This window comes from Cebus imitator, unplaced genomic scaffold, assembly GCF_001604975.1.
Source record: "Cebus imitator isolate Cc_AM_T3 unplaced genomic scaffold, Cebus_imitator-1.0 Scaffold65, whole genome shotgun sequence".
NCBI lineage: Eukaryota > Metazoa > Chordata > Mammalia > Primates > Cebidae > Cebus > Cebus imitator.
In genome coordinates this window covers 1,525,357-1,538,524 of record NW_016107380.1, presented here as the reverse complement: position 1 = coordinate 1,538,524, position 13,168 = coordinate 1,525,357, and the positions used below count along the sequence as shown (strand labels likewise).

At 32.9% G+C, this 13,168-nt stretch overlaps 1 protein-coding gene across 1 annotated transcript in view; it reads left to right on the top strand.

Annotated features, from left to right (window-relative positions):
• VTA1 (vesicle trafficking 1) overlaps positions 1-10,989 on the top strand; it is a 68,618-nt gene extending 57,629 nt beyond the window's left edge. The window contains exons 7-8 of the mRNA XM_017530409.1: positions 2,743-2,823; positions 8,731-10,989. Coding sequence (XP_017385898.1) covers positions 2,743-2,823; positions 8,731-8,876 — 227 coding nt within the window. The 3' untranslated portion in view covers positions 8,877-10,989. The remainder of the gene's footprint in view (positions 1-2,742; positions 2,824-8,730) is intronic.
• Positions 10,990-13,168: the final 2,179 nt, after the last annotated feature.

Below are 13,168 nucleotides of genomic sequence, written 5' to 3'. Positions count from 1 at the left end.
AAAACATTTAATATATAAATAATACCAAATGTTTCCCCTCTTAGTCACTTTAAGAATGATTTATTTTCTCTCATATAAAGGTCCAGGATGCACTTTTATCAAAGGGAAATCCTTAAGATAGCTGAAAAGAATAGTATGTACTAATTTACAGTTTTTTGTTCTACAAAAAAGCAAAGGCGGTGCAATGAGGACAGGGATAGTGATTGTTTAAACAGGCAAAGTGTTTGCTTCTTGTGCTTTCACCACTGCACAAATATCACATGCAGTTGTTATATAGTGTATGTTTTTTTCTTTCTCAAGAAATATACCCTTTTTAGAGTTCATATTACAGAAGAAGATTTTAGTAATAAAGTTATATTAAATAAAATTATTTTATGATTAAAGCTAGCCTTTTTATTGTAAAATGTAGCTTCCTTCATAGATCAAAATGTAAGCTATATTGTGTCAGAAGTACCACATTTGCATTATTCTGTAGGCTTTGATACTCTGTTGTTGAAACTCTGGCCTACGCATTTCTCCCAACACTATTTCTCATGATTACACTTAAGGTTTCACTCATTCTTGGCTTATACTGTTCCTCATAGGTAAGGTAGGTAACATGTCTTTCTTCCTTTTTCTCTATCTCTCCAAATGCTACGTTCTTTCAGGAGTCTGTTTAATCACACTTGCTGGATGATTTTCTCTATCAAAAGATTTGTTTGGAGGATTTTAATTTAGATAGAAATGCAAATTACTTAGCAAGGAATGGCATTGATCTATAAATTACAAATTTATAGATCTTACAAATTTACCAATTTATAGTACTATTAGACTGGAGTAGATTTACCTTGTTTTTAAAGATGTATATGAACAATGTATGTAATCTACATAAGATTTAGGTACATCTGTTTCAAAGCACTAGACATGACTGGTCTCTGAAGATGCATCTCAGATTTTACATTCTAGCATTTTTTAAATAATACATATTTATATGCCTTTCAGTGTTTGGCAAGTTTTGTGGAGAAAATTATGACAGATGTTTATAATTTAAATATATTTGGTGAGCACTTATCAAAATCAAGCAAAAAATAGCCATTGAATGGGTCACCCTGTCTCCTCACTTTGCGTTTATACTTCTATACAATTTTCTATAAATACATTCATATACACAGTATATAAGAATACCATCATTTGTAATAGCAAAAGATTGGAAATTAAAACTTAAATGTCTATTAGTAATGGATCGCTTTATAAATTGTGCATGGATAGAATGGAACACTATGTAGCCATTAAAAAGAGCAAGGCAGATTTGTATGTATTAATATGGAATTGCTAGGACACATTAAGTGAAAAATGCATAGAACAGTATAGTATACAAAACTTAGCTATCATTTGTAAAACACACAAAGTATACCTTCTGGAAGATTTTGGTTTAGACAACTACACAAATTTCTTAGCAAAGGGCAGCATTGACATATATAGATTGGATTGGACGCACAGTTGTTTGTAGGTGGATGGAAATGTATCATAAAAACTGGTACTAGCCCTAAAGTGGCTTGGAGTAGGAGAGGCTGGCTTTCATCTTTATATTTTTTCATACTGTATGAAATCTGAACTTTACCTTTCATCTGTATCCCTGGGTACTTTAAAAATTTTTAATTTGTAGTTAAAAAGTAAGATTTTTATGGCTTTTAATAGTTCCAAAGGGTATAAATATGGAGGTAGTTTGCCCTGAAACACAATTAAATGAGGTAAATAGTGTATATTTAAACCAGTTTTTTCTCTTATGTTGGGGATGAGAAAAATCTTAAAACTTCATAACAGAAGAACTTTAGAACTTCATACCAGAAAAACATTAGACCTTTAGAAAATTTTAGAACTTCAGTCATCTTTTGTGGAACCACTATTCTATAACCCTCAAAGGATATATATGCCCCTAGAAACTTCCCTCTTTATTTTAACCCTTTTCTTTGTTTCCTTTTTCTTATCCCAGTATTTTTTCCACTTTACACTTCCTACAAATTGACTGTTTGAATTCAGTGTATTAGTTTGGCAAACAGTCCGTTTTGAGAGACTATTTAACCCTATTGATTTGGAGTAATCAACTTTTCTTCATTTTATTTTACTGTTGATTGAATCATTTCAGTCTTTTTGGAAACTTTCAATACTTTTTGTTAATTTTTTTAGATGCATAATAAATAATCTTCAACTTTAGTACATTTCTTACCATTAATCCAGAATGCTAAGCTATTGATTGATGACAGTTTTGAAATATTCTAACAAAGTCAAAACAGTTGTTTATTGGAAAATTGTTTATTAGATATGTAAAAATATCATCTTGCAATGTGTAAACTAAAAAAATTACAAATGTTTATTTGTAATTTCATGCATAGTGATGAAATTGGATTCATCCTGTAAGTTAAACTAAATTATAATTATGTTCTACTTTATCACCAAATTATTTAATTGGCTAAGAAGTTGAAAGGTAGGTAATCTACTACTTCTACAGTTATTTGATAAGCTTTAATTGAGAATTAATTTGAAGAATTAGACAAAATACATATTAGGAAATGTATAGCCAATACACATATGTAAACACTCAGTATCCTCCAACGTCAAATAAGTATATCCATTTAGAATCCATTGATGTTTTAAGAAAATAAGCAAGTTAATGAAATTTCTTCAGGATTTTTTAGTGCTGTCCTACTATATAATTAAAAGGTATAATACTTTTATACCCGTTTATGTTTTTCTGACTTTCAGGTGTAGCAAGTAATACTATCCAACCTGCTCCACAGACTCTACCTGCCATTGATCCAGCACTTTTCAATACTATTTCCCAGGGTAAGTCAGCTAACTATTTTGTGAGACACATTTATCTTCTGTTTTGGTTTGCTGTTTTGTAGTTTTAACTTGACAGTACCATATATTTAAATGTTCTTACTTAAATTTGAATTTCTAGGTAATTTGAAACAAATTTCTTTGAATGACTGTGTTCACTAGATACTCAAATGAACCAGGATTGTTTGAAGTTAAAAATACCAACATTCAAAGGTGTCCCCTTAGCTCTTTTTTTCATACACTATTGGATATAGAACAAACATGTAACCAAGGTTGTGATGGAAGCCTATGCTAGATTATTTTAATTTAGTTCAAGATTTCTGTGAATTGTGATTGTGACTTTTCTTATCTACACTAAGTTATTAAATTATCTAAAAAAGAAAGGAACTAACTATTATTGAAAATAAAAATGTCTGAGGTTACTTTGGTTGTTTGGTTTATAGGCTAAGTGATTGGTTTAGGCATAATCTTTGCTACTTTTCTGACTTCTCTTTGTTTTTTAGCCCAAATCGGGCATTGTGTTTATTTTGGTCTTTATCATTCAGACTTTCGTTTTCTTCATATGTCAAATGAGATTTATTTCTTTTATATTTAAAGTGAAGACCTTGATTATTTTTAACAGCTGCTACTGAGTTTCCTCTGATAATGTCTGCAGGTGTATTTTTCAACTTGAATTTTCTGTTCTCCCTGTATGAGTAGGAACTGGCTAGTAAGCCTACCTGCCTCTCAGCCATGGAATGAGGAGACCCTTTTGGGAATGAGGTGGATATCATACCTACCTTAACAGTCCTAGCACTGCCTGAGCAGTTTGTTCTACGGTTTTGGGGAGATGTTCTTTAAATCTCTTGTCAGTTTTCCCTTTTCAGATTTTTTTTTTCTCCTTTTCAATTTTGTGGATTTATTTCCTTTTGCATTACTTTATCATTTCAACATGGTTCCAGGAGCAAGACTAGTTAATTATATATGCTTAGTCTACCACCTAGAACCAGTACCCTAGAATTCTTTACCCATCTAAACTGTCAGGCGGGTGTTAGGGCAAAATAAATATTTTTAAATATGTAAGAACTCTCACATTTTGCCTAGCACATTCCTTTTTTAAGGAACTTACCTCAGGATGTACTCCATCAAGATAAGGATGGCAGTCAAGAAAAAGCAATATGAAATACAAGAAATGATGAAATATATTTCTTTATATAGTCTAACGAAGAATTCTATGATAGCTTTCCCATGTGCCTGGAAAGCAATTGCTCCAAAATTAGAATAAGAAATCTGAGAACTCCCTCCTTTAAGAAACATACATGGATTTCATAGTATATAGAATAGAAGCTGTAGAATATGAAAAACCATAGATAAGAAGCTATAGAACCTGCCAGTGAGAAAAAAAAAAAAAAAAAAAAAAAAAAAAAAAAAAAAAAAAAACAGTAAAAAAAAAAAAAAAAAAAAAGCTAAACTAAAACGTCTAAGAAACATTTGCAGTTATATAAGAAATCTCAATTTGGAAGCAAACAAAAATATGCCATGATTTTGAACAGTCATAGAATTATGGAATATAAGAATAAAGGATTTCATTTGACTTAGACACAAAGATTATTTTCCTTCAAATGACAAAACGTAGAGTACATCACTCAGGATGAAATATAAATATCAACACTGACATTTTAACATCATACTGGAAGTCCTAACTAGTGCAGTAAGAAAAAAAGAAATCAAAGCTATACAGATAGGAAAGAAAAAATAATACTATCTTTGTTCATAGATGACATGATTGTCTATGTAGAAAATCTGGAGGAATCAATTTAAAAAATACACTTAGGACTGATAAGCAGTTATAGCTGGATTGCAGTATACATAATTAATATGCAAAAATTAGTTGCTTTCCACAAAGCAGCACGTAACAAGTGGGATTTGAAATTAAAACATGTTGCCGTTGTGTTTGTGTTTACATAAATACAATAATAGAAAACAAAATACCATTTACATTAGCACCCCACCAAAAATATTCAGGTATACAGTAAATGTAACAAAATACATTACAAGATCTATATGAAGAAAACAATAAAATGCTGATGAAAGAAATCAAAGAACTACATAAATGGAGATTTCATGATCATGCATAAGAAAATTCTGTATTCTCAAGATATTAGTTCTTCCCAACTTGATCTGTGGATTACGGGCAGTCAACATCAAAATCCCAGCAAGTTATTTGTTGCAATCGAGTGAGCGTGAAATCACCACTGAGACAAAGACTAGGCCAAATTACATTGTCTATTGCCAGTGGCTACGGAGGACTTGCGTCTCTCTAACCTGTGGCCCGTGGCAACGTGTTCACCTGGCAGTAGGAAGCTGAAGAAGGAAGTGCCACACACTTTTAAACCATAAAATCTTACTAAAATTCACTATCACAAGAACAGCAAGAGGGGCATCCACCCCCATGATCCACTCACCTGCTACCAGGCCTCTCCTCCTGTTCGATAGGAGATTTGGGTGGGGACACAAATCCAAACCATATCACACTATAATAGATATATGTCATTATAAATTTGTCCCAACTCATAGAAAACACAACATCAAGAGTAAACCCCAATGTAGACTCTCCGTAATAATGATGGATCAATGCATGTTCATCGATTGTGACAAATATACTGCTCAGATGGGGGAGATTAATAACTGAGGAAGTTATGCATGGTGGGGAAGGGGAGATGAGAATCTTAACTTCCTTCTTTGTTGTGAACTTAAAACTGCTCTGAAAAATTCTTTTTAAAAAATACTGCATTTATATTCACTGTCACTACCATTACCATCACTTCTGGTACTTCTTACATCCCTTTCCTGCTATATATTTCTCCTTAGTGCTTAGTATTTATCACCTTTTAATGCATATATTGTATGTGTGAAATTAATGTATATTAAATATATTGTAATGAATTTGTGGCTAACTCTGGAGAGTGAATTGGATAGGTAAGTATTTGAAGCACACTGTTTACTTTTTTACTTTTACATTTCTGAATAGCGTTAAGAGTGTGGATAACAACTTACCTCATAAAGTTTTTTTAGTATTAAGTGATATAATATCATAGTAGTGTTTAGCTCAGTACTTGACATAATGAAATTCTGCCTGTAATTATTACTACTGCTGTTGGAATTGTTAAGTGACATGTCTCAACAATGCCTGTATGTATGACAGTTCTGTCCTGTGCATTGCATCTAAGTCAAAGGATGAGAGAGTAACCAGAATGAGATTATCCAAGGCCCTTGACATAAGAATTTCTAGAACTATCTAGTTAAATTGGAAAGAGCCTCTAAAGACCCATTTTGAAAATATTTACAATTAAGTGTTCCATCCTCCGTTATGACATTAGATATATCAACGTTGGAAATGGATACTTATGTCAGCTGGGCATGCAGTGATATCTCTTTACACTAAGTAATGTTATCTTTGATCCAGTGCTGACCTAGGCTCTCTTTGCCACTGTAGTAGAGGATTTAACTGATAGTTTTAGCTCTGTTCTGCCTGATCTTATCCTGACCTCTGAAGAGGAGATGGTCATATATAGATGGTCTTGTCTGCAACCCATCTGAGACTTAAACAAGCAAAGATTTCAGAAGAGAGATATATTAGTAAACAACCCCTCCAATGTTTGAAACACCTTTTAGGCCCACATTACACACTTTCTGGTTCTGATTATGGCCTCTAATAAATTTTAGTGATAGAAAAAGCAGCTCTTATTTTGGTGCATTAAGTTTAAATTTGCTATTTTGAGTACAAAATCAGATAAATTGAAATTTAACACTTGTTCTCTTCCTGAAATGTGTTTACCCTTGTATCTTTTTCATTTTCTCTGTTGAGTTATTAAATGCTAATTTAAAAGAATCCTAATTGACATTTTATTTTTACTTAGTTTAAAGTTTTAATTCACATTTTATTGATGATTATAGACTACTATATTTTTTAAATGAAGGAGAGCTTTATGTGATACAAAATAGCAAGTAACTTGGTTTGTTTGCTTATATTTTTCATTGTTGAAAATAAATCTAATATCTCTGTGTCTATAAATTACATTTTGCATATAAATCTATACATTGGTTGTTATTTCATTATTGTATTTTATATATGAATTATACAATTGGTTATGTATGTCTGTAAGCTTTATATATTTTATATCTAATATTTTTCTGTTAATATATTTTCATTCACATTTTATAAATATTGAAATTATTTTATGAAAAAATATATTTGTGTTTTAAAATAATCTTTAGCGGATAAGTTTAGTTTATAAAACAAAAATAATAGTTCTTGCAGTTATACACATTTTACTGATATGTCAACCAGTGCTAAAGCTAATGCTGTAAAAATAAGATGAATCTGACCATTACAGCCTGCTTTCAGCACATCCAGTAAATTCTGGATGGATGCCCTGTGTATTTAAAACCGTGCCCTGAGATAGGAGAGACTTAAAGCACAAAGTGAGTAGCGTTAAGGTAAACTCAGTTTTCAAAGATGTTTCCTTCATCTAGACAGCATATATAGCCTAAATATAATTTGAAAAAGCATTAAAGAATCTGGTAGGTATTTTTTAAGATCAAAAATATGAACTGAAGCATAACTGACTAAATTGTCAACAAAACTGGTAGTTGATGTTTAGGTTTAATGGGTAACAAATGCCAAGTCAGTAACTTCTGTTAAAATTGGAATCTGTAATCCCTGATTCACAACAAGGCCAAGTTTTATATAATCTTAAATACTACTAGTTGAACAAATATTTGAAGACTTACTGTAGTGCCCTACACTAGTTACTGTGTGTAAGTATATGTGCATTTTAAAATCTGTAATTTAATTAATGTTTTATTCTATATGAACTTAGTTTTAAAATGTGGGAAATAAAATGCAGCTTTTAATATTCATGCAGTGAAGTTATTAAGTACCTATAGGTGCCTGGCACTGAGCTAAAAACTCTAGCATATATTGTTTTAGTACTCTTTTTGAAAGTTTTAGAAAATAATAATTGGGATCAGAATATTATATTAGCTGGCCTGGAGTTGCTACTTACTTAGAAATCTTTGCCTAGGTAATGTCAGTTTTTAAATTTTATGTTGTGTGTGTGTTCCTGTATTTCCAAGTACACGACTTTCCCAAATACATGAAAATTTCCAGAGAAAATGGTGGTTATTTCAAAAGACAAGATACAATATCCATTTTTAATTTTGTCTTTAGAAATATGTATTCAAATAAATTTGTCTTAGATTAAATGAAATGTTTTTAATGTGTTTTTTTAACTGAAATCGTTTATTTGGGCTCTACATATTAATCATCTGTATAACTAGAAAACTTAGAACAAATTTTGGAGAAATAATTTGTAATGGTTGTTTACATATTTCATTGTATATTTCAATGATATAAAATTTAAGAAACCTTAGGAACACCTTAAGAAATTTGTACATGGATGGCATAAAAATGTAAAATATTTTCATGCTTAAAACAAGCTAAGCAACCTGGTTTTCTTTACGTAAAGTTTGTTATTCACCTTTTTTTATTGAAGGTTACATTTATATTCCAGCTCAGTTGAGGGTTGAATTGGTTTAGTATGTCTGTATTGTTCCATGAAGAGAGGCTAAGTGATTCTAGCATAGACACCGAAGCTACTATCCTTGTTTGTCCTTATTGCTTCTGAAAGGAAAATCTTACTCATCTATGTTATTATGTATTGCTATGTCTATGGTTTATATTAGTAATAAAAAGACAATTGAAAAGAATGAAGAAAATTTATCAAAGTTCATATGGGATTGACAAAACCTATTGTGTTTTTACATAGCCTTAAATACATTTTTTAATCTTAAACATAAGCATTTGCCCAACCTTACAGAACACTTTTTGTATTCCTATAAATATCTTAATTATTCTTTTTTTTCTAGGGGATATTCGTTTAACCCCAGAGGACTTTGCTAGAGCTCAGAAGTACTGCAAATATGCTGGCAGTGCTTTGCAGTATGAAGATGTAAGCACTGCTGTACAGAATCTACAAAAGGCTCTCAAATTACTGACAACAGGCAGAGAATGAAGCCTTTGTATGACAAACCCATGTATTTTTGGCATGAGGAACTAACAGTCCATTACTCTGTCTTCAGCCTATCAGGATCAGTTTTAAGGAAGACTTCAGTTTCATTGAATATGACAATGAAATCTGTGTGTATCAGATTTTTATTGAAGCATTCATCAGCAGCTTCAACTAGTTTTCATTGTCCATTTAGTAGATTCAGTCATCTCTGAGCATATAGGGCTGATGTTAGCAAGACCCTAAAAATGCCCATTGAACCCTGCTTCAAAAAATGAAAACACACCTCTGTAAAATGTATACTAGGAATAAGCTTTATATTTACATACATTAGGGGAACTTTTTAAAATCTGTAATGTTTGGACAAAGAAACAATATTACTTTGCTATAAAATAATAAATTTAACTTTTAATAAAGAGTGCCAGAATATTCTAAATTCGAGATTGTTTTTGTTTTCCTCAAGTCATAAAACAAATATAAACATTCTGAACTATTGGATGAATCTGAAAAGACATTAAGTTCAAATTTCGATTTATACTCATGTTAAATATAGCCACATTAAAAGTTTAAGATTTCATGGGAGAAAATATAGTAAGGCGAAAAGATAGGATCACTTTTAGACTTAATAATGTTGGTTTTCCAACTGCTTTCCCTTATCTGTTAAAGCATAAAATGAATTGATATTTGCTTCATAGGCAGTTTGACTGCATGTATTAGAGAATGAAAAGAAGATATTTGTAGTAATGCCTGGAAACTTGGTGCTTTAAATTAAGGTATTCCTCTGCTGCTGTAGAATGGATTCTACACAGTGGATAGCTGTGGATGACTCTGAATATTATGTTTAGATTCCCAGTTGTTAAGTTTATAAGTTTTGTGGGGAATTACGAACTTCTGTATCATCTGCATTTATGCTGTGTAAAAAATAAATACAAGGATTCTTTCAGCTAATTCAGCTTATTACAAAGACAAATGTCTGGTTTTTTTTTTTTTTTTTTTTTTTGCCTGCTAGAATTGTCTTTTTTAAAAGTCATTTTTATTTATAGGACCTATGAGTGTTTCTATAGGAAGAAGCAATCTTTTTTTTAAAAGATAAATTTGACAAAGTTACCTGAAATTTTTCTGGTCCATTTTATTCATGCTACTAAGATGGGAATCTTTAAACACAAGGGTCAGCAAGCTTTGGCCCATGGACTGGCCATCTGTTGTGTAAATAAAGTTTTTCAAAACAAGACTATACCCATTCATTTATGTTTTGTCTGTGGTTGTTTTCCATAACTGCAGATATATGGCTTACAAGTCTAAAACATTTACTATTTGGCTCTCTACGAAAACATTAGACACCTAGCCTAACGGCCTGTTTGGGGGAAAAAAAATGAATCACTAACTCGTATTCATTTATATCCGTTGTTTTCTGCATAAATGTAATGCTATTGTACAGGGTTTGATAGAATATTCGGACTGACTAAACTATTCCGAATTACACACACACACACAAAAATGCCTCCTAAAAATCATTTTCTCATCCTTTACAAGATGTATGAACATTTGTATGGTTCCACATTTGCATCTAGAATCCAGTGCTCTTTAGAATCTTATTATAATAGAAAGATGGCCAGATGACCTTTAGTGTTATAAGAGTTTCAGGAAATTTTAATTCAAACCTTGATATGTCTGGACACTAAAAAGTAAACCCATCACCTCCTGTTCCATACCCTACCTTTTTGTTCCCAATTGGGAGAGCACATGGAGGGAAGGAGACAGTATAAAAGTCATGGAGTCCATGGATAGTGGGCTGCATGGTGTGACCAAGCCCTTCTCTGTAAAATGGAAATGACACCACTAGTCATCTCAATAGTTTTGAGAATTCAAAGAGATACAGTACATGAAGTGCTTAGCACATGGTAGCTTTCATAAATATTTAGTGTCAATACTAATGCTATAATGTAAATTGTTAATAATTTATTTCTAGAATACCGATATTCCAGTTGTCTGTGTGGCCCAATGCTTAAAAATGCCTTCTTGCATGAGGGGGTTGAACTATACAATGTTTGTTAACTTTGTATTTGTATTTTTTCTTATAAAATCTTACAATAAAATTACGAGATGTGTTCTGATGTAACAGTATGATAAGCAATTTTCATTTATTTCTTCTATATGTATTTGCTGAATGGCTACTATGTGCCTCATATTGTTCTTTGCAAGTAGAAACGACAGAAAATAAAAGTGCCTGCTTCATAGAGTTTACATTCTAATAGGGAGCGAATAGACAATAAAATATACATTATATTTAATCAGTGGCTCTCAAATTGTGATTAGAAATGCAAATCTTGTGCTCCAGCTATCCTACCCAATCAGAAACTCTAGGAATGGGTGCCAGCCTGAGTGTTAAGAGACGCTTAAGGTGGTTCCTAAAGTTTGGGTGGTTTAGCTCTACCCAAGTCAGAAATATTGCAAGTCTGAGAGAAGAGATTCTTCCGAAACTGTGGTTCTCAAAGGTGTGGTCTCTGGACCACCAGCATCAGCATCACCTGCAAACTTGCTAGGAAATTCTGGTGACCACAACTGCGAACTTCTGTATTAAATAGTGGTAAGTGCTATGGAGGAAACACTGAGGACAGGACAGGAGATGCTTAGGTGTGTAAGACATACACATGTTTAAATAGGATAGCTGAGATAGACCTCCCTGATGTAACATTTGAGCAAATGAGGAAAAGCGTAACTAGTCACACAGTTACCTAAATGGAGGAAGAACATTCCCAACAGAGGTAGACAGAAATCAGGTCAGAGGGTGTACGTGGGAGAAAGACTGGTGAGGGAGCTAAATAGGATCATACTTCACTGGGAGTTATGGGAAGGTTTTGAGCAGAAGCATAGCCTGATGTTACTTAACTTTTGAAAGAATCATATTGGCTCCTATGTTGAAAATAGACCATAGGGAGGGTGATAGGTAAGGGAGGAAGCTGGGAGACAAGTTAAAAGAGTATTAACAATAGTCTGGGTACAGTGGTTCACGCCTTAATCCCAGCGTTTTGGGAGCCGAGGCAGGCGGATCATCTGAGGTCAGGAGTTTTGAGACCAGCCTGGCAAACATGGGGAAACTCCATTTCTACTGTGTGTGTGTAAATGTGTGTATATACATATATATGTATATGTAATATGTGTATAACGTTATATGTTAATACATATATGTATAACATATATGTGTATATACACTTTTTTTTTTTTTTTTTTTTTTTTTTTTTTTTTTTTTTTTGAGAAGAAGTCTCACTGTGTCGCCTAGGCTGGAGTGCAGTGGTGCAATCTCGACTCACTGCAACCTCCACCTCCTGGGTTCAGGCGATTCTCCTGCCTCAGCCTCCTGAGTAGCTGGGATTACAGGCAGGTATTAGGATTACAGATGAGATTACAGGGCACCCACCTGTAATCCCAGCTGTTCAGGAGGTTGAGGCAGCAGAATCGCCTGAACCCAGGAGGTGGAGGTTGCAGTGAGTTGAGATTGCACCACTGCACTCCGGCCTAGGTGACACAGTGAGACTTCGTCTCAAAAAATAAAGTATTACTATAATCAAGGTGAGACATTATGATGGCTTAGTCCAGGAGTAGCCTTAGATGTAAAAATGGGATTGGTTTCTGGTGATTTTTTAAAGTAGAGCTACAGGATTTCTGTAAACTGGATATGAAGTATGAACATAAGGAGTAAAAGTTGACTCCATATTTTTCACCTGATGCCTGGAAGGAATGAGTAATCACTTAGTGCAGTGGAGAAAGTTGCCGAATTCCTCTCACACTTAGATTGAAATGTAATGTTTCCAAGTTTTTGTGACCATCCCAAGTGAAACTGGTAACAGTGTTTTGTCAATGTGGGAGAGGGACAAGAAAAAATAAAGTTTTGTTGACAATGATTGCCACAGATATCTCACCAAATCGCTGCTGAACTGGAGCTGCAAGCCAAGAATAGTTCTCACAGTTAACATGGCCAAGGCAGTTTACTGACTTCAGGACTACACCAAGAAAAAGACTCCAGTTATGGGTCTTGAAAATTAATATCCTCAGATGTTTGTAGAATCTATGTATGACTTGTAATTGTAGAAATCTGAGATTTCTATGTAGGCACTAAAAGATCATGTGCTGTCTTTTCTAAAGAAACACTCTAATAACAGCACTGGACAAATATTTTCAACTCTAAAAGAACAATAGCTAATGGAGTTGGGTTTTGGTTATCTGCACTGCTTCCTCTGTTCACCCATTCCTTTTTATTTTATTTTTAACTTGACTCATTTTGGAGCATTTGGATCAGA